The sequence below is a fragment of the Perissodus microlepis genome, chromosome 15, assembly GCF_051167445.1.
Source record: "Perissodus microlepis isolate ML-2025 ecotype Zambia chromosome 15, ASM5116744v1, whole genome shotgun sequence".
Classification (NCBI taxonomy): domain Eukaryota; kingdom Metazoa; phylum Chordata; class Actinopteri; order Cichliformes; family Cichlidae; genus Perissodus; species Perissodus microlepis.
The window spans coordinates 20,751,448-20,774,186 of NC_140475.1; the positions used below are offsets into that span (position 1 = coordinate 20,751,448).

General features: G+C 38.1%; 1 protein-coding gene across 1 annotated transcript; it reads left to right on the forward strand.

Moving 5' to 3' along the window:
• The first annotated feature begins 47 nt into the window (after positions 1-47).
• dnajc5ga (DnaJ (Hsp40) homolog, subfamily C, member 5 gamma a) lies at positions 48-22,582 on the forward strand. The gene is made up of 7 exons (XM_084952734.1): positions 48-290; positions 10,458-10,585; positions 12,593-12,806; positions 14,042-14,198; positions 16,044-16,222; positions 17,093-17,136; positions 17,969-22,582. Exons 2-5 carry the CDS (start codon positions 10,467-10,469, stop codon positions 16,217-16,219), a joined length of 666 nt encoding a protein of 221 aa, XP_084808860.1. The 5' UTR covers positions 48-290; positions 10,458-10,466; the 3' UTR covers positions 16,220-16,222; positions 17,093-17,136; positions 17,969-22,582.
• The last annotated feature ends 157 nt before the right edge of the window (positions 22,583-22,739 follow it).

Below are 22,739 nucleotides of genomic sequence, written 5' to 3' on the forward strand. Positions count from 1 at the left end.
CCCCCTGGTGCTTCGGCGGCTGAGTGCACCCATTTCTTGTGCTACGGGATTAGTAGGATGTGGAGCGTCTCTCCTACATCTACTCTGGCAAAACTGAGCAACTTCTTCCTTCATTTCCTGGAAGGAGGAGCCATACGCGAAGCAGCAGCAACCCGCCGGCTACAGAGGGCTGCTAGCGGGCTAACGGCACCGTGATTCCGACCATTAATTGGGAGTTAAGAGCCTAACTCGGATGCCTCTATGATCCAGCTAACCGTACAGCGAGATATACAGAGTTCAGTTTGCACAAGGTAAGGCGTTTGGGGGCACTAAATTAGCTAGCGTGAGGTTAGCTAACCGTGGGTAGGTGTCACGGTCACGTACACCAAACCCCATTCAAAAATCTGTCAATTTAAGGTTCGCCCTAGTCTGTTAACCCCACCATGAAGCTCATCTATAACGAGTTAGTTTAGTCGGCAGCGAGATATATTTCGATGCCGACTGATTGAAAATTTGAGAATTTGCTCTGCAGTCGAAATAAATCCTGTTTGTTTGTTTTTTTTTTACTAAAAAATGTGCAATCAAAATGAAATTGATTAATTTTGGCTCGTGCTGATGTCTTAAAAGTCTAGTGGAAATTCTCCTAATTTTAAATGTGATTTTACCATTTAAATGTACTATAGATGGAGGCTGGTCTATCTCCATGTCCAATGCACATTGTTTGCTGCCAGCTTTATGGTTGATTAATGCATATTTTTGGTGCATTTATTAATGAAATTATTTTCCATAAATTAAATGTATTTAGTGGTAGAATGATCTCCATAGAAGCAAGGCTAACTATTTGTCATCGCCACAGTGAGGACGACAGGTTTATTTTTAGTTGATTAAGAAAGATGGAGACAAAATTAATGGCGGAATAAACCAAATAAAACAAGGTATCACGGATTTATGAATGGCGGGGTGTAAAATAGAAAGTAGTTCCCCATGTGCTGGGAGATTAGCAAAAGGGATTAGCGCTGCACAAGGACAAACAGACGTCAATCACGCACCACTCCTTCCTTCATTACACCCTCATCTTTATCCTAACATGCCACAAAACCCATTTCTCTCAGGGGGGCTGCCTGTTGTGGGCTTAAATATGGTGGTGTAATAGTATTTAGGTTATTTTGACTCTACACATACATGAAAAATCAGAATCTGACAAAATTAAGCCCATGATTTGCATTCAGGTTGTTTAGATTCAGAATTGATCTAATGACCCAATTAGGAAAAAAGACCATTTTCTCTCGAGAAGACCCTGCTTCTGCAGCCTACCTGTGAGACGGTTTGATCATTTCAGGTTTGACCTTCTGAAATGTGAGGATTTTCTGGTTTTCTCTGTTGCTGTAAAATAGAATAAGCTTGGCAAGATTGAGTAAATTGAAGATCTGGGTTAAATCCCTGCCCACGTGTGTCTGTTATGTGTAATCGTGTAAAGTAAGAACAACAAAAAAAAGAAACTGATCATCTACATGTATTTATTTTTTGGCATTTTATCAGAATTGAAAAAAATAATGTTGTATTCATCTCTAAATATTGGGAAGTACACAGATACAGGCAAGAATGGGGAAATAATTTTAGGTTTCCGTTAGATATTTGATTGTCTGTGCAGTTAAAGTAATTTAAAGACCTAGAATAGGTCCCTGCTCATTTAAGATCTACATTGTGTACGTATAGATTGTTGTGCCCTGCATTCAACATCACAGGAACACCTTACATAATATCTCACTAAGGGAATACTGATATTATTCCCTCTCTGGCTTCATCTCCTCAAATGTGAGGGTTATCTGGTTTTCTCCAATGTTGTAAACTAACTATTGGACGAGGCTTAGCTCTTGTCTTATTTATTAGTGTGGATACTGATTAAGCATCCACAGTATTAAGATCCTAATCTTTATTATTATATTTCTCTTTGTAATATAAATATTCTCTATATTTGATTAGAAGGCTGTATTCTTCCTGCCCTTAACCTCTACAGGTTTGTTTAAATATGTAAGTCAAGGCCCTGGATTAGACCTCTACTTATTCTCTTTAGACTAAGAAGATTTGAGTTTGTATTTTGATGACAACAGCAAGATGACTGAGTTTTGACATATGTATGAGAAGAAAATTTCTTTTGTCATACATAGCAGAAGTACCATTAGATGGATTCATAACTTAGCAGCTCAATCATTGAGATTATTGTTAATTTAAACAGTATCTCATGCATTGATGTTAAATACTCTGAGGTGCACAGTAACGCTCATGGTAGTGCTGGCTGTTGTCCTGTTTCTGTGAGCTGTACAGCTGTTCTTTTTTCCCCATAGTAGAAGCTTGAATGCATTCGACCATACATAAAGACAGCTGCACGTTTGTAACAGCAGTTGATGTTTGAGGCTGGATTACCAACCAAGCAAATACCCAGAGGCCTTAAAGGTTTACTATATATCACTTAATTTAATTTGACATATTTTATCTACTTTAATAGCCATCATATGACCCTGATCTTAAAGGAGAGGACTGGCTCAGTTGTTTTAAGGCAACTTTAGTTGTTGTTGTTGTTTCTGTAGGTCAAGTAGTGAACACCCAAAAACTTGAAAAAATGACAAACAACAGTTATTTTAAGACTCAATGCCACTGTCAGATGTTTTTTTTCTCTTTCAAATCTATAATCATTTAAAAGGTTCATTATCATATTTCCCTTCTCTTCTTCACCTTGTCCTGCACTCAGAAACCTAAAATGTTGAGCTTACAATCAGAAAAAAACAGTGAAGAATCTTTGTTCACTTTTTGAAGAGCTTTTAATTCTGTTTCTGTTTCTTGGCTCCGTGTAGAACATGGATGTAGTCAGTGTGCCATCACCAGTCATGAATCTTGGGCTTAGCTTTTTCACTATCTCTATCTTGGTGTTTTGAAATTGAGAGCAAGTGAAGAGTGAGGGGCAAATCTCACTGATCAAGGGGTAGCGACGTGTGATTGAGATGTTGTTGCACAGTGTGCATATCCTGTATGTTCCTCTTTTCAAACTCTAATAATGGACATAATTGACAAAATTAACTTGATTTTATTTCAGAATAACCTGAAGCTACTGACTAAACCCGTTAGCTGAGGTTGAAGAATGAAAAAGCCAAAGATTGTTTCCTTAAGTATACAAAGTAACAGTGGTGTTGTCTGTCAGTTGCTCAGCTGGTTGGTTGAGAGAGTTTGACTTGGCAAAAACAGGGGCAGAAGTGATCAGACATGATATTTGGTACCTCCAAGTCCTTTACAATGACCTTAAACACACTTGAGGGCTGTAGCTCTTTTGAATTTAGCTGATTTGTCAGTTGAATCAAAATGAAAGGCTCTGCAAATTTGAAAAGAAAAAGAAAACTTTTCAAATTTGTTACAGACTTTAGGGTGAAGCATTTAGCTTGCTTTTGGGGCCACAATCTTCTCCATCAGCTTCCCACAACAAGATGGTCAAAGTTCAAGTTGCAGTATAATAAGATGCAGTAGGCCCCAGTTGTAGACATACTGCATATAAAAGTATGCACCTTTTAAGAGCAGCTGCAGTACTGCATACCAGGAGTGTAACTGTTTATATTCAGTATTGTGTAACAATGAACTCACTGTTACACTGAATTTCCAGCAGTGTGTCAGAGATCTGTTAAACTGTGTGGCAGGGTGACTGCTTTGATTACATAGTTATCATGTTACACACCTTTAAAAGCCACAGTTATTTTCAACAACAAAGATGTCTATTTTAAGCCCAGCAGTGTTGCAGACTATCTGAAGAGCTGCTGTCCTCGCTGATCGAGGACTTTTTAGGGAGTTTTTTCTTGCAGTTCTCACATGATTCTCTTCACTTGTGGTTTCTGACAAACACTCCATTCTTAAGGAATAGAAAAGCTTAGTTCAGCTGGAGCAAAGCAGAAGTCAGATGCCTTTGTTCTTTACTAATAATAATGTTCAGAAAATGATCCTTTAAGTACTCCTACATATGGATCTGTTCCTTATCTGTGCTCAAAAATATCACCAGTAGAAATGTGCTTGTAAGTACCCTTAAAATTGAATTATGTCAATTATCAGTTATATCAGTGGTGATAAGTACTGTTAAATATGGATTTTTCATAGCCTGCTTCTGTCTCTTTAAGTTGCTGTTTTAGGCGCTGGTACATTTATCAGTATTATTATAAATATATATTTTATTAAATGCCTTTTGGCAGAGCCTTCAGCTTGTGTGGCGAGAGCTCCCAGTTTGTATTCAGGAGACAGACACCCTCTCTACTTTTATGACTAAGCTTAAAACTTTCCTTTTTGATAAAGCGTATTGTTAGGGCTGGATCAGGTGACCCTGAATCCTCTCTTAGTTACACTGCAATAGCTCTAGACTGCTGGTGGCTTCCCATGAACAACAGACTGTTTCTTTTTCACTCACTATGTGTTTGTACACCACTCTGTATTTAATCATTAGTTATTATTAATCTCTGGCTCTCCTTCACAGTGTGTATTCGTCCCGTTTTCCTCCCCTCACGCCCAAATGGTTGCGGCACATGGCCGGCCCTCCCTGAGCCTGGTTCTGCTGAAGGTTTCTTTGAATTAAAAGGGTTTTTTCTTCCCATAGTCACTAAAGTGCTGGCTCAAAGGGGGTCATACGATTATTGGAGTTTCCTGTTTTCTTTGTATTATTGTAGGATTTATTTATTGTAAATAAATAAATAAACCTGAATTGAATAGTCAGTCTAGCTCAGTTTGGATTATTAAAGTGGAAGCAGAGATTTTTGAGTGAGACAAGCAGATGTCAACATTCCAGGACTAGAATTTATTAAAGCCACTTTAAAACTGAGAGAAACATTTTATTTGTGTAATTTGTGTTATTTTTTTTTCTTGCTTTGCTTTGACAGTTTATAGCTAGTGGCAAAGAGAAGCCATTAAATTACACAATTAACATTTATGTCCTTATGACTTTCACTTTTTGGTTATTTAGGATTCAACAAGTGTCAAGTTTGTGTCTCACATTCAAAAGTGAAGGCGTGTAAAATATCTGAAAGTCCAGAATATTACACACACAGCAAACAAACAACAGCCCTTTCTTTTAATGTAAAGAAGCATATTCTGAAAGTGTGCACATTTATTAAACATTTCTTTTATAAAAATGATGAACAGCCTATGGCATCATAAGAAGAATAATTCATCTCAGTTTTTTCCCAATACGAGGAAAAGCTGTTGTAGCAGGTCTTCTTGGGCTTATAGTCTAAGAAATGAATGTAAAATTGCAGGAAAAAGTACTGGAAGCTTTCCACACATTTATCCCGTAACAAGCAGGATATTAAAAAAAATAATATTTAATTTTAAGCTGTAGAATGAGTGCACGAAATTAAAATTCTCTAACATTCAATGGTTAATCTACAGTTGAAAAAAGTAACGTAAAATTTTATTTTTATAGCACCTTTCAAGAATAAAATCACAAAGTGCTTCACAGAAGCTAAAACATAAAAACAAAAATCAACCAAAAGCAAGTTTAAGAGGATCAGTTTTTAGCTGTTTTTCAAAAGACATGACGGATCACATGACCTCAGGGACCTGCTGGGGATGTAAAAGATCATTGATGTATGTTGGTGCTTGTCCATGCAGAGCCCTAAATGTCAAAATCATAATCTTAAAACACCTCTTTTTCTGTGATTTAGTGGTTAATCTGTGACTGACTTTGTATATTGTGCCGGGCTGTGGTTAAAGGCTGTGGTTACGATGGTTAGTGGCTTTATCGTAACCATTGAGTATGTCTGCATGTAATTCACTGAGATTTTTTTTTCCTCTCCCATGCATCATTAACCGCAGCTTTTATCTTACAATTTTTATATGTTACAAGTACAAAAGAGCATCTTTTTAATCTCAGTTGTTTTATTGCTTATTTGCTTGATGTACTCATTTGTTAAAGGCCTAGTGTTGACCACAGAAAGAGGCTTACTGTCACAGTATAGCCGTTTGTGAAAAACCTCTGTGTGCAACTGATGGTTAAAATAAAACATTTCAATTCATTCAGATTTTTTGTGTTCAAAGTAGAAAAATAAATATTGAATGGTCGATTTGAATGTGTATACCAGCGCAATTCTAGGCACTATATGGTTGAAAATAACATTTGTTTATGGAGGTTATTTAAACATATCATGATATAAATATCGTGTATTGCGATATAGCCTAAAAAAAAATTGCGATATTAGATTTTCCTCGTATTGCCCAGCTCTAGTTGGAATTCTGCTGCTTCACAGGGCTGTCAACCTATCTTGCTTATTTACATCTATTTGAATCTTCCCGTCTCAAAAAGATAGAGGCTCTGCAGCCCTGATTAGTGGAAGGTGGTGTTGTAGGTTAATATTATTTTACACGAGTAGATTCATCATCTAGCATTTCTGGCAAACAACAAACATCAAGCAGCAAGGTTTGATCCTCTAGTTGACTGTTCAGGCTCATCTCTACCACAAACCTTCTTGTGTTTTTGGCTGAAAGTGTCTCATTTTGTCAGCTAGACCTGTGTAAAACCCATTCACTTACTTTCTCTCCCTCTGATCTGACACTGTCTCAGCGAAAAGCCTCAAACAAATGGTGGTTAAACTTTGATAAATATCTTCCCTTTAAAAAGCTCATTGTCTAATGCTTGGCAGTGACTCCTTTCTCTTTCCTGTGTTTCCAGCTTTTGTACTCCTGTTGGTTCATTTTCATATTGTCGTTTCATATCAGCGAGCTCCATTTGCATACATGCTGGGCGGATTTCTAAAGTCTGCACCACAAAGACTGCAGTTGGCTAATTAACCTAATAGACCTGGCAGAGTGGGCCTCGATCGATTGCTTCGCTGTGAGTTGCAGTTTGATCAAAGCGTAGTACATTTCCTCAGAGCGGCTTGGTGATCACAAAGGATTATTTTAGGAGGAATATTGAAGGCTTGTCTGTATAAATGCTGCCCCTCCTGCCTGCATGCCTGCCCCTTGTTTTGTGCACCATGTTTGGAGATGTATTTACATCAGCTCTCTTGGCTTCAGCAGTAACGCCATCTGGGCCTGCAGAGCTTCCATCACAGAGGAAAAATTGTCCTTTTTGAACTCTTATTTGGAGGGTTTATTTCAGTCAAAAGCCTTACTGGATTTTGTCTTTTTTTTTCCAGTCTCCAGTGTGCATTTTTAGCACAACCCAGTTATTATGTTATTGCTGCAGCTATCAATAGATCTGTATAATATTTTGGATATTATTATTATTATTATTATTATTATTATTATTATTCAAATAGATTTTTCTTTAGATTAGATGCACTGTTGTCATTGTGCTTAGCACAGGTACAAAGCCACTGAGCATCATTCTGACATAAGAGCTGGGATTGTTCAGATGAGTCATGGCAACGTGGATCGCTGTGGTGATGGTGTCCTCTGTTGACCTGTTGGTGCAGTAGGCAAACTGATGGAGGTCCAAAGTGGTGGATATACAGAAAGTGGGAAAGAACACATAAACACCTACTTGTAAATGGAAAGTCAGACTGTAAGAAGAATTAACAAATGCTTTGTAATAAAAGGGTGGTAAACATACTTTGTTATGCAATATGTGAGAGTCCTCCAGCGGTACAGTCTGGCAGACAATACGGTGGTTGTCACGTGTGCTCATTATGACACTTCTGCTTATCGACTCAGGAGTTCATTCTAAGATGTATCCTTCTGTACAGATTTATTTTATACAGTGAAATATAAATGCCATTTATTTTATTCGATTTTCTTTTCTTTAATTGAATGTGTTATCAGTGTTATCCTGCAGAGACACTCCTACCAGAGCAAGGTAATTTCCTAAATCAGCCAGCTGTGAATCCACTGAGCTGAGAGAACTTGAGTTTCACATTTATGAGCTGCAATTTTTCCAAAAAATATTCGTCATACAACCAGGGCGTTTCAGAGGTTTTGTTTTGTCTGCTCTGTGTTTATATAAACTCTAAAGTGACCTAAATCTGTTGATCTGACTGAATCGGGAACCAAGTGAATAAAATATGCTACCTTTAAGTACCATCTGTTAAAATTGCAAATCCACATAAGCAGTGTGAAGCCAATTATTTTGTTCTCACATCAGGGGGCTCTTAACTATCTGGATGAGAACGCAATATCAACAAAGTTGTTTTCTCTCACTGGTTCTGAGCTAGAGTTTGAATTGAATTTGATCTTTTTCCCTCTTGTTAAATGCAAAATTAACATTAAACTGCAGATTTGATAAAAGAAGCAAAGGCTTTTCTTTGAAGGACACCCACAGAAACACAAGATGTTTTGCTTGCAGTTAAACATTTGCTTGCCATTAAATGGCACAAAATGAGGTTTAAGTGCAGTTCAGGTTCAACGTGTGAAGATATTCCAGGGTTCCTGTATATGTTAAAGGCAGAGAGTCAATGTTTGCTTATCTGATATGCAGCTCTGTTATGTCTGACCATTTCATTAGCTTTGTTTTGTTTTTCAGACCAGTGAATTAAGGGGCTGGACCAAAGCCCAGTATAACATATATAAGGATTACTTTAATCTTTGATTCATGCAAAGCTACTCTAGTCCAGGACTAAAACAAAAATAATATATGGAGCAAGAAATAAGCATAGTAGATCCCGCTTAATTATAATCACTTCAAAAACATGTTTCAGTTTGCACAATTAAATGAGGGGAACTAGTAAATTCTTACAGACATTACTCAGAATGGTACAATATTGATAAAGTTAATATCTGAGTTCATATATTAATGGCACGGAACTTTGTAATGGTTAGATGACATAACAAAAGCCCCATTCACAAATCTGTAGTGTTAGCTGTGATCTCTCTAATTAGTAACTGTTACATATTCATCTAAATTTAATCCTTTTGCAAATCTGCCTCGTCTGTAATGAGTAGAATAAAAATCCCAAAGGCAAAGTGTGCCAGATGGAAATATTAATCCTGTGTGAATACATCTCTTAGTTGTGTTTCATTTTTGTGTTAATTATTTACTGTCAAGGATTCCTTGGATTCAGGATGTAGAATTACAAGGGTTACAGTTAAACGCTTATGACAGTCGATTGGTTTGTTGCACATATCTGTGCAGTTGTCTTGCTGGCCTCTGACCAGAACGTTGGCCCTGTCTGACATGGACTTGGACGGGTAATCTGTGAGATCAGCAAAATGTAATCTTCTTTAGTCAATGACCTGGGTGGCATTATTCGTGTGGCTCAGTATGACTCAATGTGAGTGTATTTGTGTACGCGTACAGTAATCGTAGTTCATCAGAAATCCATTTTGTATGGAGTAATTGTGAAACACTAACTCTCTGCTTCTAAATACTTCTGTGATTCATTGCCTCCATAAAGGAGGCTGCTCCTACTCTCTTCTCAGTGGCTTGCATACTCAGGTTGCTAGCATGATGTTATACCCTTTTCTCTAAACATTTCTCTGCATTTTCACTGAAGGAGGCGGAGAGGACAAAAATAACTGCATTTGCCTCGAAGATGTGCACAACAAAAGCTGTCTTAAAAAGACAGGATTTGCCCAGAAGGTGCAATAGAACTAATTACTGTCAAGTTTAAGCTGATTTGTGAAGCTTGTTGCAGAAAGTTATTTTCAAATCTAGCAGTGTTACAGCAACGTCATCATTGGTGGTGAATGAAGGGTGTTTTTGGAGACGGCCATCGTGATGTGCCACATTGGCATGTGAAGTGCAGCACTGAGCTTTTTGCTATTGTGATCTTAGCTTATTGAAAACAGAAGACATGAGGACAGGCTGAGAAATGGGAGAACTGGTCAATCGAAAGCAACTGAGACAATCTAATGCTACACAGATCCTGTGTAACATGCAACTGTACATCTGCAACTTGTGCAGTCACCGTTGCTTGTCATTAGAAAGCATACACTATATTCCCTATTTTACTTAGTCTTTAAGTAAATATGTGGCTCTTTAGCTGGTAGATGTTCCAGTATGTTCACCAGAGCTTGGCCAACTACGTCAGTTTGTCTTTTTAGTCTACATTGGGTTTTTAAAGCTGTTATTTGTTCACTGTTGGAGAAAATTGCATTTTAAGTAAGCACTGTAGTGAACCGAAACAATAAAGGTCAGACGTAAACTTGAGGTATGCTGAACAACAGTAGAGAGGCAGACAAGGAACCAGGAAGTAAGTCAAACCGAAGGTGTTATGATTATGTTTTTTTTTTTGTTTTTTTTTTGTAGCACTCTTTATTTTGTCTGGTGTGTCCTTATTTTCTTTGGTATATTAAACAGCTGATTTATGTCTCCCTATTGTAGTGAAAAGTGAAAAACAGTATCTTTTTATTTACTTCTTCTTTATTTACACCACCTCTGCCTTTGTGAACCTCACCTTCTGCACTACTTTGGTAATTAACACTGGCCTGAGTGTTTAGATTCTTTAAATAAATCATTTGAATTCTGAGCTTTTTATGTATCAGCGCCTCCTAATAAGTTTGATCTCTTTTAATTACAGAGGTGAGCCATGGCTGAACCAAACTCCTCCCGCCCCCAAAGGAAGATGTCCACCTCTGGGGAGAGTGTGTACAAGGTGCTAGGTCTGGAGAAAGGAGCGTCTGCAGAGGAAATCAAGAAAGCGTACAGGTAAGCTGGACTTTAGTTACTTCTCTTTATTAAAGTTCTTTTTGTTGTTTTGCCCATATTCTTAATTTTGGACCATTAGAGTGGCTTTGCATTAGGGCTGCCACAAGCAATTATTTTGATAGTCGACTAGTCACCGATTATTTTTGCGATTAGTCGACTAATCAGATCATGCATCCATTGGACGTAAAACCTACAGCTTATTGCACCAGCATGCATCTGCTCTTATATAACTATCATTAGCTTACAGCTTTAAGTGTTTAAGGTATGTGCTAACTAAAAATGAAGACAAGATGATTTTTTAATTTTTAATGAAATTTGCAGATTGTTTCTGTGAAGTTTAATAAACTCCTTGATATCTAAAATATAACGGGACACCGGAGTATATTCTCGAGCATCTCACACTTCTGATAACCAGTTGTCTGCTTGACGTGTATTCAGCTGTGTAAAAACTATAACTTTAATCTCAGCCAAACTGATTTACTCAGGAACAAATAAAATACTAAAAAAAGCCAAACAATAACATTTTAAGTTATCTTAGTGACTTATATATGTTTAACCTGAGTAGCGAAAGACGGCGGTGGGTTTGAAAACGATTTGCCGGGAGTCCGGTGTTCTCACGGGCTCTAGTGAGCCTTGAACCCGGGCTAGGTATCGAGCTGGTGGATAACAGACGTCTCTGAAAACGTCGGAGCGCTTTTGAAAATATGTGGTGTCTTGATAAACTGAGGAGATATTTGAGGTTTACACAGCTACATTCTCGCCTGAAAATATGTTAAACGTTTATTTTGTGACCCAGAAAGAATAATAAGAGTAAAATTAAAACTAAGTAGCTGCCGCCATTGTTGGAAACTGAGCAGGGCCGCACTATAAATTCTGGGACACAGCTTCTTCTTCTTCAGGGTTTAACGGCAGCTGGCATCCTTGTACATGCAGTGCTGCCATCTTCTGTTTCAGTCCGTTATTACACTCTTAAATCCTACTACTTATTCCTGCGTCTTTTGTGATCTTACAAAGCTTCAAACGACGCGTTGACTATTAAATTGGTCATCGACGATTTTGATAGTCGACGTAATCGTGACTAGTCGACTAATTGTGGCAGCCCTACTTTGCATGACTCACAAATTACAGCTCCCAAGTTTCTTTGTCTGCAAACAGAAGGCTTGAACAGCAGGTGGATTCTGTGCTACTACTCTGTTCAAATGTGTTATTTGTGTCCCTGATAGTGTTTACTCATAAGCTGCCAGATAACTAAAGTGCTGTTCAGAAACATTTCTTTACAAGTTGTCTGTTAATTCTGTCTGTAAAAGTGCAGACGACTGACATGAAAGCATTTCAAATGATATCTGTAATGCATTTACTTAAGATTCTTCAGACACTTCAGATTCTTATAATTCAGGAAATAAATAGGGAAAGTGCAAATTGATTAGCTGCCTCAAAATCACAGTTAAAGCTTTAATTTTACTTTCATGGAACAAACAAATAATACTGCTGCTTGTTTACTTTAATGTAGTTTCATGTGTGGGATAGACTTGTGACATTATAGAGTTTTTATTTATTTATTTTTTTAACAGTTTGAAAGTTTCCAGAACCCAAGCTGACATGTTGACATTCCACCTTCTTTGCAGTTTATAACAGTTTACAATCGTTTATAATTTCATCTGACATTTTCATTAAGGTATTTAATGTTATAGTTACGGAGACAACTATCGGATATTATGATTAGTTCCATGGTCAGGCTATTTTCATCAGTTTTAGATAGGAGTACAGTATACAGTCTACAATATAATGTGAAAAAGATTAAGCCAGTCATTAGAGTTGAAAGTGGTGGAAAATAATATGGTTGTAATTTTATGTGTATGTAATTTTAAACCATGACATCCTGGGCTTGAGCCTGTGAGGGAACCATGTGATATTTCTTCCTCACTCACACTTGCAGCAGATTCTTTCTGGCACATTTGGAGCAAACGATCAATAATTTTGTATTTCTTTTCCTTTCTCTCCTGACAGAAAACTAGCACTGAAGTACCACCCGGACAAGAACCCAGACAACCCAGAGGCAGCGGAGAAGTTTAAGGAGATCAACAATGCGAACTCAATTTTAAATGATGAGAACAAGAGGAAGATTTACGACGAATATGGCTCCATGGGCCTTTATGTGTCCGAACAGTTTGGAGAGGAGAGCGTCAAGTACTACTTTCTCATGTCCAAATGGTGGTTTAAGGTTGGTGTGTTTGTGTTTTTGTGTGCAATCTCTGACTTCTAAACTGTTTTCAAACATTCTCGATATTATCCTAAAGAGCTTTGTCTCAGAATACAAAGGTCCTTAACCTGACAGCCCACTGGTACACATAGGCTCAATGTCCAATTAAGCCTATGTGAGAGTAAAGAAATGTATGTCCTGACTTATACGTGCTCTTCTAAGGCAGCACACATCTGTAGTTGGCTACTTCCTGAGAAAAATGCAGACCTGATTCTCCCAGCATTGTCCCAACAACCCAGCCGTGTGTGAAAGTGGCTCAGCTGGATTTACTAAATATATTTGACCATTTTGGGACAAAATGGTTTATGCCTTTATTTGGTAATGTGCAGTGTACTTCAAAAAAATGAGTTAATGTGTACTTAGTGGTAAATATTGTAACAGCAACATATTGTAAATGCAGTTCAAGGTCTGTGTATTAGAAGTCTGGTAGAATAAACTGACCTGCTGTTTGTGTTAAACAGGATTATTTTTGATTTTATAATAATCTGTAACCGTTAACTGAGCTAATAGGTATTTTTTTAGAGCAAAGTGATCAGTTTATAAAGGAGTTTCACACTTGACTAATTTCCCAGCAGCCCGTGCTTTACCAGGCTGATTCCTGATTGGTGGCACTTTTTTTTCTTTCTTTTTTCTTTTTTTTTAATCATGGCTACAGATTATAGTAGGCTAGATCAATCTTTGTAGCGTGAGTACAATGTGACACGTGATCTGGTGTTTTCTTGCTGGTGTGAGCTGTCACCCTCTGCGTCTGCAGAAATGCACCTTTTCCATCTGTGCCTCATAGTCAGTGTTTAGGGATGGATAACAGTACAGTGAGTGCGAACATAACTGCAGTGAATCCTGGCTTTGTGAGGCTCGTAATGTGGTTTTACAGTCCCTGCGCTCAAAAGATGTTCTGTGCCTCTAAAATCCATTTAGGGAAATTACAAATTAAACATTTTTGGGGAGTGTTTTTTTCTTTCTTTCTTTCTTTATGTGATTGTCGTAGATGAATTATGATTGTTACACATTCATGAGTCCTGAATATGGTGACAGAAGCACTGACTGTGCAAAATGACATCTGTAATCTGTTTATAAAGGATTGGATGAAATCCTCACTGTTTGCTGTCAATAATTTGTTGGAGATTAAGATTAAAGTTCTTTTAGATCCTCTGTGTCATATGGCTAAAAATCTGTTTGCATGTTAATCCCTGTAGGGTCTGGTGCTGTGCTGTACATTATTCACTTGCTGCTGCTGTTGCTGCTGCTGCTGTTTCTGCTGCGGGAAGTGCAAACCTCCAGATGACGATGAAAACTACCAGTACGTCAACCCCGAAGACCTGGAGGCCCAGATCAAAGCAGATCAGGACGGGGGTAAGAAAAATCATAATCCAAGGTTATTTAACACTGTTACTGGTACCTTTGGAAACATCTTGCAAGTATTTAATTATAGTTCAGTTGAAACCCAAATAAGATCATTAAAAAATGCTGGATTTGGTTGACATCGCAGGGTCAGTGGATTAGACTATGAAGTCTTTTTCACCAGCCAACCCCCACAGGCCACAGCCTCCATTGTGTGAGGTCTGTGGGCGTAGTTAGGGGGGCAGTATTTAGAAAACTAGCATGCCTCAGGAGACAGCCACAAAGGGAATGGGCAAAGTTATTGAGGGCTTGACGGGTGACAACCAACTGACGCTGACCGCCAAAAGCAGACCACGCAAGACAAATGAGTGTGTGCTGGTGGGCTTTTACTTCCTCTGGTGTGATTATTTGTTGGCTACAATCTCTCTTTCCATCATTTCGGCTCAAGCTGAACTAAATGATGTGAGTTTGGGATGAAATGTATAAATATTTTTCAGTTTTAATGGTTCAGATTTGTTGCACCATGAAAATTTGAGCACACTTGCTCTTCATCAGGTGTCACTTTTATTTATTTTCTCATCAGATTTGCGCTAAATTGTAATTTTTCAATTGTGATCAAGTCTGAATTGGTATTTGTGCATCCAATAGACAAAACAAAACAAAAAGTCATTTTTATGATTTTTTTTTTTTTTTTACTTGCGTCATAGAGGCAAAAAATTGTAGCCACCAGTTATTAAATGTCAACCACTTTGATAAAGTCATCCAGTAAATGTTCTCAGGTAGAATATGAGCCTGAGGCTGTGTGCATGTGATGTGGAAAGTGGAATCAGTGCTTGTACAAATTTATTCTACACAGAATCATTATGACAAACATGAAAAAATTGTCATGTCTTTCTTCTAAAGTTATTTTCTGCAGATTAATCTGCTGATGAGTCTAGTTTGTTTTATTTTTCACCCCCCTCCAGTTTAGTTGTGATCACTCTTGAAGAAATCTGTGACATGTGCTTTTCAGAAACTATTCAGAAGTGTTAATAAATGGAGTAAGACCTGAAGTAAACAGTGTGCAGAGACCAATAGTGCTGACAGCTCAAGCTTTGATTAGACTCCAGACAGCTGGAGACACTCGGGTAGTCATTGCTGGTATATTTCTTTGAAGTCTGCTTGAAATTTGCCATCTGGGGCACGTACACAGTTGGTGCATTGTAATTTAAAGTCCTGCGGGGTCACAAGAAATTGGCCAGCATACAGACATCCACACTGACCCAAGCGGGCTCACAGATGCAGAAAGTATAATCAAGGCCTTAGAAAAGAAGGGAAAAGGGCATTTAATGACATTAAGTGACGTGGCAATGCCAATTTGTAGATCTGTTTAAAAAGAAATGCTGTAAATTCTGCAAATATTTCTGTTGGATGTGGCTGTAGAGTACAAGAAGCTACAAACGCCTCTCCTGCGGCTCTGGCTCGTTTCATTAAAACTGTTAAACTGTTTCTTCATGATGTAGCACTTTTCTTTCAGCAGGCCTGCTGAAGTGGGGACTTTTCTGTGTACACATTTTACAGAATGACCTGTCTTTGCTCGACTGTGTTAAAATCTGAACGTGTGATAAAGCTTCAAAGCATAACGAATGCATAAACTGTAACATGCTGAGGTGTTTGTTTATTTCTTTATTTATTGCTTTTAAATTGAGCTTTTCTTTAAAAAAACAATTTTTACTTCTTGCTTTCTAGAGTTTAAACACAAACTTTAATAAATAAATACAAAAATCAAAGTCAGCTCTAAGGTCTCTGTTGCATCATCAGTGGATTAAACATGCTCTTATGCTTCAGGATTCGTGTTTTCATGCTCCAATCCAACAGGTAACACAGTAATCATAGGCCAGCCTACATCTAATCTGGGTCCAGAAACCCCAGAAGGAAAGAGCATGCCCATCCCCCTGCCTATGCCAATGCCGCCACCTGAGCCCCAGTCGCCAACTTCAGTCAACCCAGTAGTGGAAGATAGACCTGGGGAGAGCGTACCAGATTTAAAATGACTTGTAAGAGCCACGTCTACTGCTTTTTTTAAAAAAATGTTCTTTTGTTTTTTTTTTATTTTTTTATGTGTCACGTTGTCATCCATCCATGTTGTCACGTAAACAAAGCCGTCTTGGCCCATCCTCACCCATCTTCACGCTCTGTGTTGCATGTCCGCTGCCTGCCTGGCAGCACGCAGCTTCTGCTTACTCACTCATCCGTTTAAAAAAAGAAAAGAAAAAACTGGTCCTGCTGTCCACTTACCATCGTCATGCACATTCACTGCATCAGTCACTGTGTTGTTCTAGTCGTCTTGCACCTGCATGTCTCTTATTCCTTACCCGTGTCACATTAGGTGCTGTCATAACGTGAGCATGGTGATGTCGTGTTGGTGGCACTTTGTACAATATTGTTGTGTGCTCATTATTTCTGCTTGTTGTCAGATGATACGATTATGGGATATTTTTAGCATTTGTCCTGTGAAAAGGGAGGTCCAAATTAAGTTATTCAGTATTATATCACATTCACCGAAATGTGAAAGTTAACTTTGCACAGCATTACATTTGTATGATGGGGAAAAACAAACTGATGACCCTTTTTCCCCTCTTGTAATAGCTTTGTTCCCTTTGGCTAATTTATAGCTTGCTGTTTAAAACATAAAACTAGTTATATAGATAACTTGGATATTCTTGAAGTAATTTCCAGGTCTATTGTACGATAAGAACGTTTTTAAAGGTAAGTTCCCCTAAAACCTACCGGTAAAATAAGAGATTTGCTTTATCTTAGAATAAGGCCTTACAGTAGGGCAGAAGAGTTATACCTTATTTATTTATTTCATGCTCCGTATGTCAATGTTTGGCTTAATTTTGAAAGTGTGCCTTTGTCTTCTACAGGAAAGTGATGGTGTGGTTAAGCCTCAACTAGCAAAAGCAGGAAGGTAAGATACAAAGGATGATGATTTTAAAAGTGAAACTTGGAATATAAACAGTTGGTTTGAACATACTGAGAAAGTGGTCTGTGTAACTTAATTAGTGGTTGGGCTTTCTAACTTATGGTTGGGTTGCACAGACTAACAGCTTATTTTGTTCATTTCTCAGGGTCATTTTGATGTGGCTATTCACAGCCATTAAATATTAACTTTTAATTCCTTGATTTACAGTACAGTGTTAAATCTACTGTGTGGGCTGTAGGCCTGCTAATGTAGATGGATACTAGTTTTCTCTTGCTTTTGAAGTCTTTTTTTCTCCCCCTCAGTAAAATATTTATTGGCTCCAATTCCAACATAAACATCTCAGTTTCACATGTGTTTGCAGAGCAGTGCAGACACACCAACACAAGTATTGAATCAAATGTCCGTAACAACAAGGATACCAATACTATAAATTAATTTAAATTGAATGTCTAGAGTTAGGATTACACTTTTGGATTAGGTGGAAGCGATGCACTGCTATTATTGGCTATGCAAATAATAGCAGTGCATTATGTGCATAGCCAGAGCGTGGTTAGGTTTACGTTGTTAGATAAGGTGTTTGTATGTGTCCTACATACACAGTGGAAAAAATAAAATAAAATATGAAAAGCTCATTCTAAGCAACCTCATAGTTGGAATTTCACTTACTTGTCTCTGCAGCAGTATGCGCTAAGGTTGGATATACAGTTGCCAAGACTGGAATAAAAGACAGAAGCTTCTTGAAGTATGATTAAAATTGTAATTAACCTGATATAGCTGTTTTTAATCTGATTTTGACTTCCTCTTTTTCCCCCTTCAGCCTTCTGCGCCCCTCTTATGACCCAGCCACATCTGACTGCTGCCAGCGACCCAGAGAGAAACCAGCCCGCTGTCACCAGCCAACCCACAGTTCAGTCCTGATCCACCCAGACCTACCTGAGCCACAAAACAAACCCTGCCAGGTGGGCACTGAAATGCTCCCGGCTCCCTTCATGGAACTTAAAATACGGAGGAGTATTCACGCAGATTAACCTACTAGATGCTACGAGCGTCATGGAGGATAATTTCAGGCCAGCTATTAAGGCCACAAGCCATCCTCTAACAAGTCTCCTCTCTTCTTCCACCTTCACACATGTCCAGCCTGGGCTGGATGTGACCTTGATAGCAGTCCAGTTATCCAGGGCTAGGCTTAAAGTCCATCTCTTCTGGTCATTCCATTCTAACCAGTAAAGGTCTGACACTGGCCAGGAAAATTGCAAAAATGGGGACATGAGGACCGAGAGAAAAAAAAAAAAAAAAAAAAGTCACTTAGAGGTGGCTTTGATTGTTTACCTGCTATCCAAACCGGGACTGGAACTTATTACCTTTTTTTTTTTCCTGTCACAATCTTAACCACCTCCCATCATGTTGGACTCCATTGGTCACCAGCAGGAGCACTTATTTTCTGTTTTCCCTCGTTAACCTGTCTAGGAGTTGCCCTCTGAAGAAACCCATACACGTTGGTGGTAAATTCATTGCCACTCTTTGTGTGTTCATATCAGTGGCAAGACAAGAACTACACATTTCTTCTTCTTCGTGAACAATCGCATTTAGTTAAATGTTGCATTGTCGTCCTCTAATGTCTCAAACTAGTCCCATCGATGGTTGTGTAAAAAAAAAAAAAAAATTAAAATAACCTTCAGAGGCGGCAGGAAGTCTAACAGATGCTTCACAGTGTAAAAAGTTTTCAATCAGGACACTGTTACATTTCATTGCTTTAACAATAAATGTCTGAGCCTAATCTTTGAGCTTCGATCAGGAGTGGACTTGACGCTTCCACCCCGGCGCGCATGCAACTTGTACGGCTGCATGCCTCTTCTTGTACAGCACTGGAACTCACCTCAAACGACAAACATGGGACAACTGCTGAGCTTGCAGACATGCAAACTGTAAATGAACACGAGCCCTTATGACATCATGTGCCACCCTCAGCGGGGAAAAAAGTACACCCCTCCCAATAATAATCTGCTGACTGAAATGGACAATTACAGATGCCATAGTCTTTTAACTAGAAATAACTTACAATTATGTTTCTGTTAGATTTATTTTTTTTACATATATATATTGCGCTCATTCTTGTGTTGCAGTCAGATTATTCGGTAGACCAAAGCCGACAGCTTCATGTAGCCCAGGCCGATAGTTTCTAGAAATGCCATTTGCTCTGTAAGCCACGGTTCAGATTGTCAAAGCTGTGTGTATATTATGCATTTCAGTCTATGCACCGTGTCAGACGGGTCTGTTGCCATTTTTCTTTTTTTATTGTACCTCTTACATTCAGAACTGCAGAAACCCTGAAAGTTACTTGATGATCTATGAACTCAGCTCCAGATTCACTAAGACTAGATTGCAGGGCAATATCTTGATTTAATTGCACCACTATTACTTTCTGTTTGGGGATGCTTTGGACATTTATTTGCAGCCTTTAAAAAGAGTAATGAGCAAGCAATCAACCATCTTTACTGCAAATTTCAGGCACTCGCCCTTTAACTGCAGGACTGATCCTTACTGATCTGTTCTGAGTTTCTGGGCAGGAAAGTCCTCCTTTATGTACTAACCTGACCCTGGCAGCGCTGTACCTTCAAGAATAATTGCAGCAGTGACTAAAAATACAAGCCCCAAATGCACTCACTGTTGTCTATTATTTTGCAGAATCACCCAGGAATACTTTGTCCAAAGTAATTCAATGCATGAGCACGATTGATTAAATCTAACCTGAAGCATTCGGCTCTCCTCTTCATCTTCGCTCAGTGTGCACACTTGGCATCGCTCTTCCTTCATGCTTTAGTGAATCTGGATCAGTGTTTGTGTTGACACACCTTGAATTGCACAATAAATACAGACACTACAGAGATTTTTGGCTTCATCAGTTTTATACACATTCTTTGAGTCAAACACACACTTTTCCTCTGTATTGTTTTTGGTTTCATGTTTTTTTTTTCCTCTTTTAGATTTTAGTCACATTTTCATCCATCCTTTAATTACAGTTGGTCATTCAGTGTGTCTGCACTTTTAAAGCTGCAGCTAACATTTATTTATTGCTTTTTGCTTGCATTTAATGTGAGAAAATGGTAAGAAATATCCAACACTAGTTTCCATTATAGATTATTTCATCCAAAATCTGGAGGCAAAGACAAAGAAAAGCGCAGTTGGCAAATTATTTCAGCTCTTAATCTGGGACACCAGAAACTTATTGAGTCACTGCTATCGTTGACATGCTAATGTCGGTGTTGTCCAGCTCAAAATGTCAGTGGATCTGCTCATGACAAAGCTAATTGCTTCTAGATGGCAAATGATTTAATTGCTTTCCCTACGGGTGATTTGATAGATTTAATGCCATCTAAGGTTGAGACGTGAGGATTACTAATGATGTAATGTGATTTTGGTGAGAGTTTGAGCTGCCAGCATTTTCCATGAATCATCCACTTTGCACTGATTTATTGACTTGTCTGCAACTGATTTTCTTCCTTGACTCAAAAGCTGTAATGGAAGACAGATGAAGCCCAATAAATAAGCAATTTACTTCAACAAAAGCTCAAAACACAGAACACATTGTGTTAAGCATTATTCTGCTACATCTCCATGGATGGATGAATAGATGGCTTTGGGCGTCTTCTGAAATGACAAATAAACTTTTTTGTAAAGAAGTAGTTCAACATTTTGGGAAATCTGTTTTAAAAATGTATTTGCTTCAATGCTTTCTTGCCATCAGACTGTAACTAAAAGATGGACATCGCCACCTCAGCGTCAACCTTTGTGTTAATGAAGGCTTGAGCCGAGGGGTTTATCTGTTTTTGCCATTTTTATGTTTTGAAACTGTGCATGATGAATGAGGGGTGGGTCTGACTAAAAAACCAATGACATTGCACAATCATAGGTTAGCAAATTGTCAATTACAAAGTAAAGCAGCCTCTGGTTTGTTAATGAGGTCACCACTTACAAACTGGACCCAAAATTAATATGTGGAACTAGCGATCGAGGCCACGTGTTTAATCTGTGAGTTTACAGATTAAAAGAGCGTAGAGCCATTTCCTTTAGACGTCTATACGGCGCCGTCTCGGATGGCAGCCTGTCTAGCATGCTCTCTACAGTTGAAAATTACTTTGAGCATGTACATGACAAAAGAATTTCCCTCGGGATAAATAAAGTTATTCTTATTCTTATTCTTATACAGTTGTGAAACCAGAGTTGCTGCCCCCTGTTGGCCACTAAATGAATGACGTGTTAAGGCCCTTCACTGGTGTTTTAAAATGGTATTGATGAAACACGAAATGCACATTTCCCAAAATGTTCAACTCTTCCTTTAGTAGTGCATGCATTTTAAAATGGGGATGTAACAATTTTGAAATTGATACTTGGCTTTTTTTACTGCTTAGTCTCTAATTTAAATAAAAAACGATATTTTACTCCCATGTTATTTTTAGATTGTTTTAACGTTTTCAAAGCTCAAGCATTGTTTACTGACATCATGTGGAAGCTGTTCAGTTGTTGTCATGTGGAGCGTTACAGTCCTGTTTAGAGTACTAATGCTAGTTGGTCTTTTTTGTTTGTTTGTTTTATATCTGTGCTGGCCAAAACTATAGTTGCATCTAAATTCGGCTTCTAAAACTCTTCTGTATTACCCGGTGTGTTATAATAAATGAATGCAGAGCTACGTGTACGACCATATTGTGAAAAAACAAACCAGCTTTGATAAGTTTTTATCAGTCACTTTATATCTGCTCTCTTTATTCACATATCCGCTTGTTTCTGAGTGAAACCGTCTGCATACTTGAAGGTCGTTTGATTTCATGTCATAGTTGTTTTTAATCCATAATAACATCCAAAAGTGAAACGGAGCACTTCATTTTCATTTATTGCTACATGATTAGAGTTTAAGCATGATGGTGAGCACTCAAAGTCATACTGTTTAGTTTTTTAAACACCATAAAACAGCAAAATTATTATTTTTTTTAAATTCTTACTATTAGGCGACATGTTTTATGAAAGGATTTAACAGAATTGCTTACCCTGATGTTTGACGCTAACATGTCAGCATGCACTGTTTGTGTGGTGTCCTCGGGATTCCCATATACTTGACCAAACCTATTCACCTAGGGACCATTTTTGACCCGAGGACACCAAAGGGTTACTACAACCACTGGCGTATGCTAAAAACAATTAGCATGGAGCTAATTTCTTTTTGTGGATAAGCTGAGTGGTTGAAAAAAAATGTTGCATTCATCTTTATTAAGAAGAAGAAATTTAAAAGAAAGTGAACAAATTTAGAAGAATTTGGATAAAGACATTTTTGGATGAAACTGGGGATTGATAAATAGGAGAGCTGACTGTTGTGGTTCCCTGTGGACCACATGTAAAATTTATTATAGAAACCAAATAAAACAACAGGATTTTATAACTTCTAGTGTGCAACTTTGTCTTATGTTTGTGCTTGCTTAGTAAATTATGTCAAGGGTTACACTTTTAGTTTTTTAGCACCACTTAAGAAAATAAGATGCATAAAGCTACTTTCAGCTTGCTCCCTGGCCACAAGGGGTCGCCACAGCAGGTCGCGT

Excerpts from the sequence above, each read along its gene's own strand:
- dnajc5ga (XM_084952734.1), top strand. The coding sequence starts at position 10,467 with ATGGCTGAACCAAACTCCTCCCGCCCCCAAAGGAAGATGTCCACCTCT. Across the intron at positions 10,586-12,592 it reads GAAATCAAGAAAGCGTACAG|AAAACTAGCACTGAAGTACC; the intron begins GTAAGCTGGACT and ends CTCTCCTGACAG. Across the intron at positions 14,199-16,043 it reads CAAAGCAGATCAGGACGGGG|GTAACACAGTAATCATAGGC; the intron begins GTAAGAAAAATC and ends CCAATCCAACAG.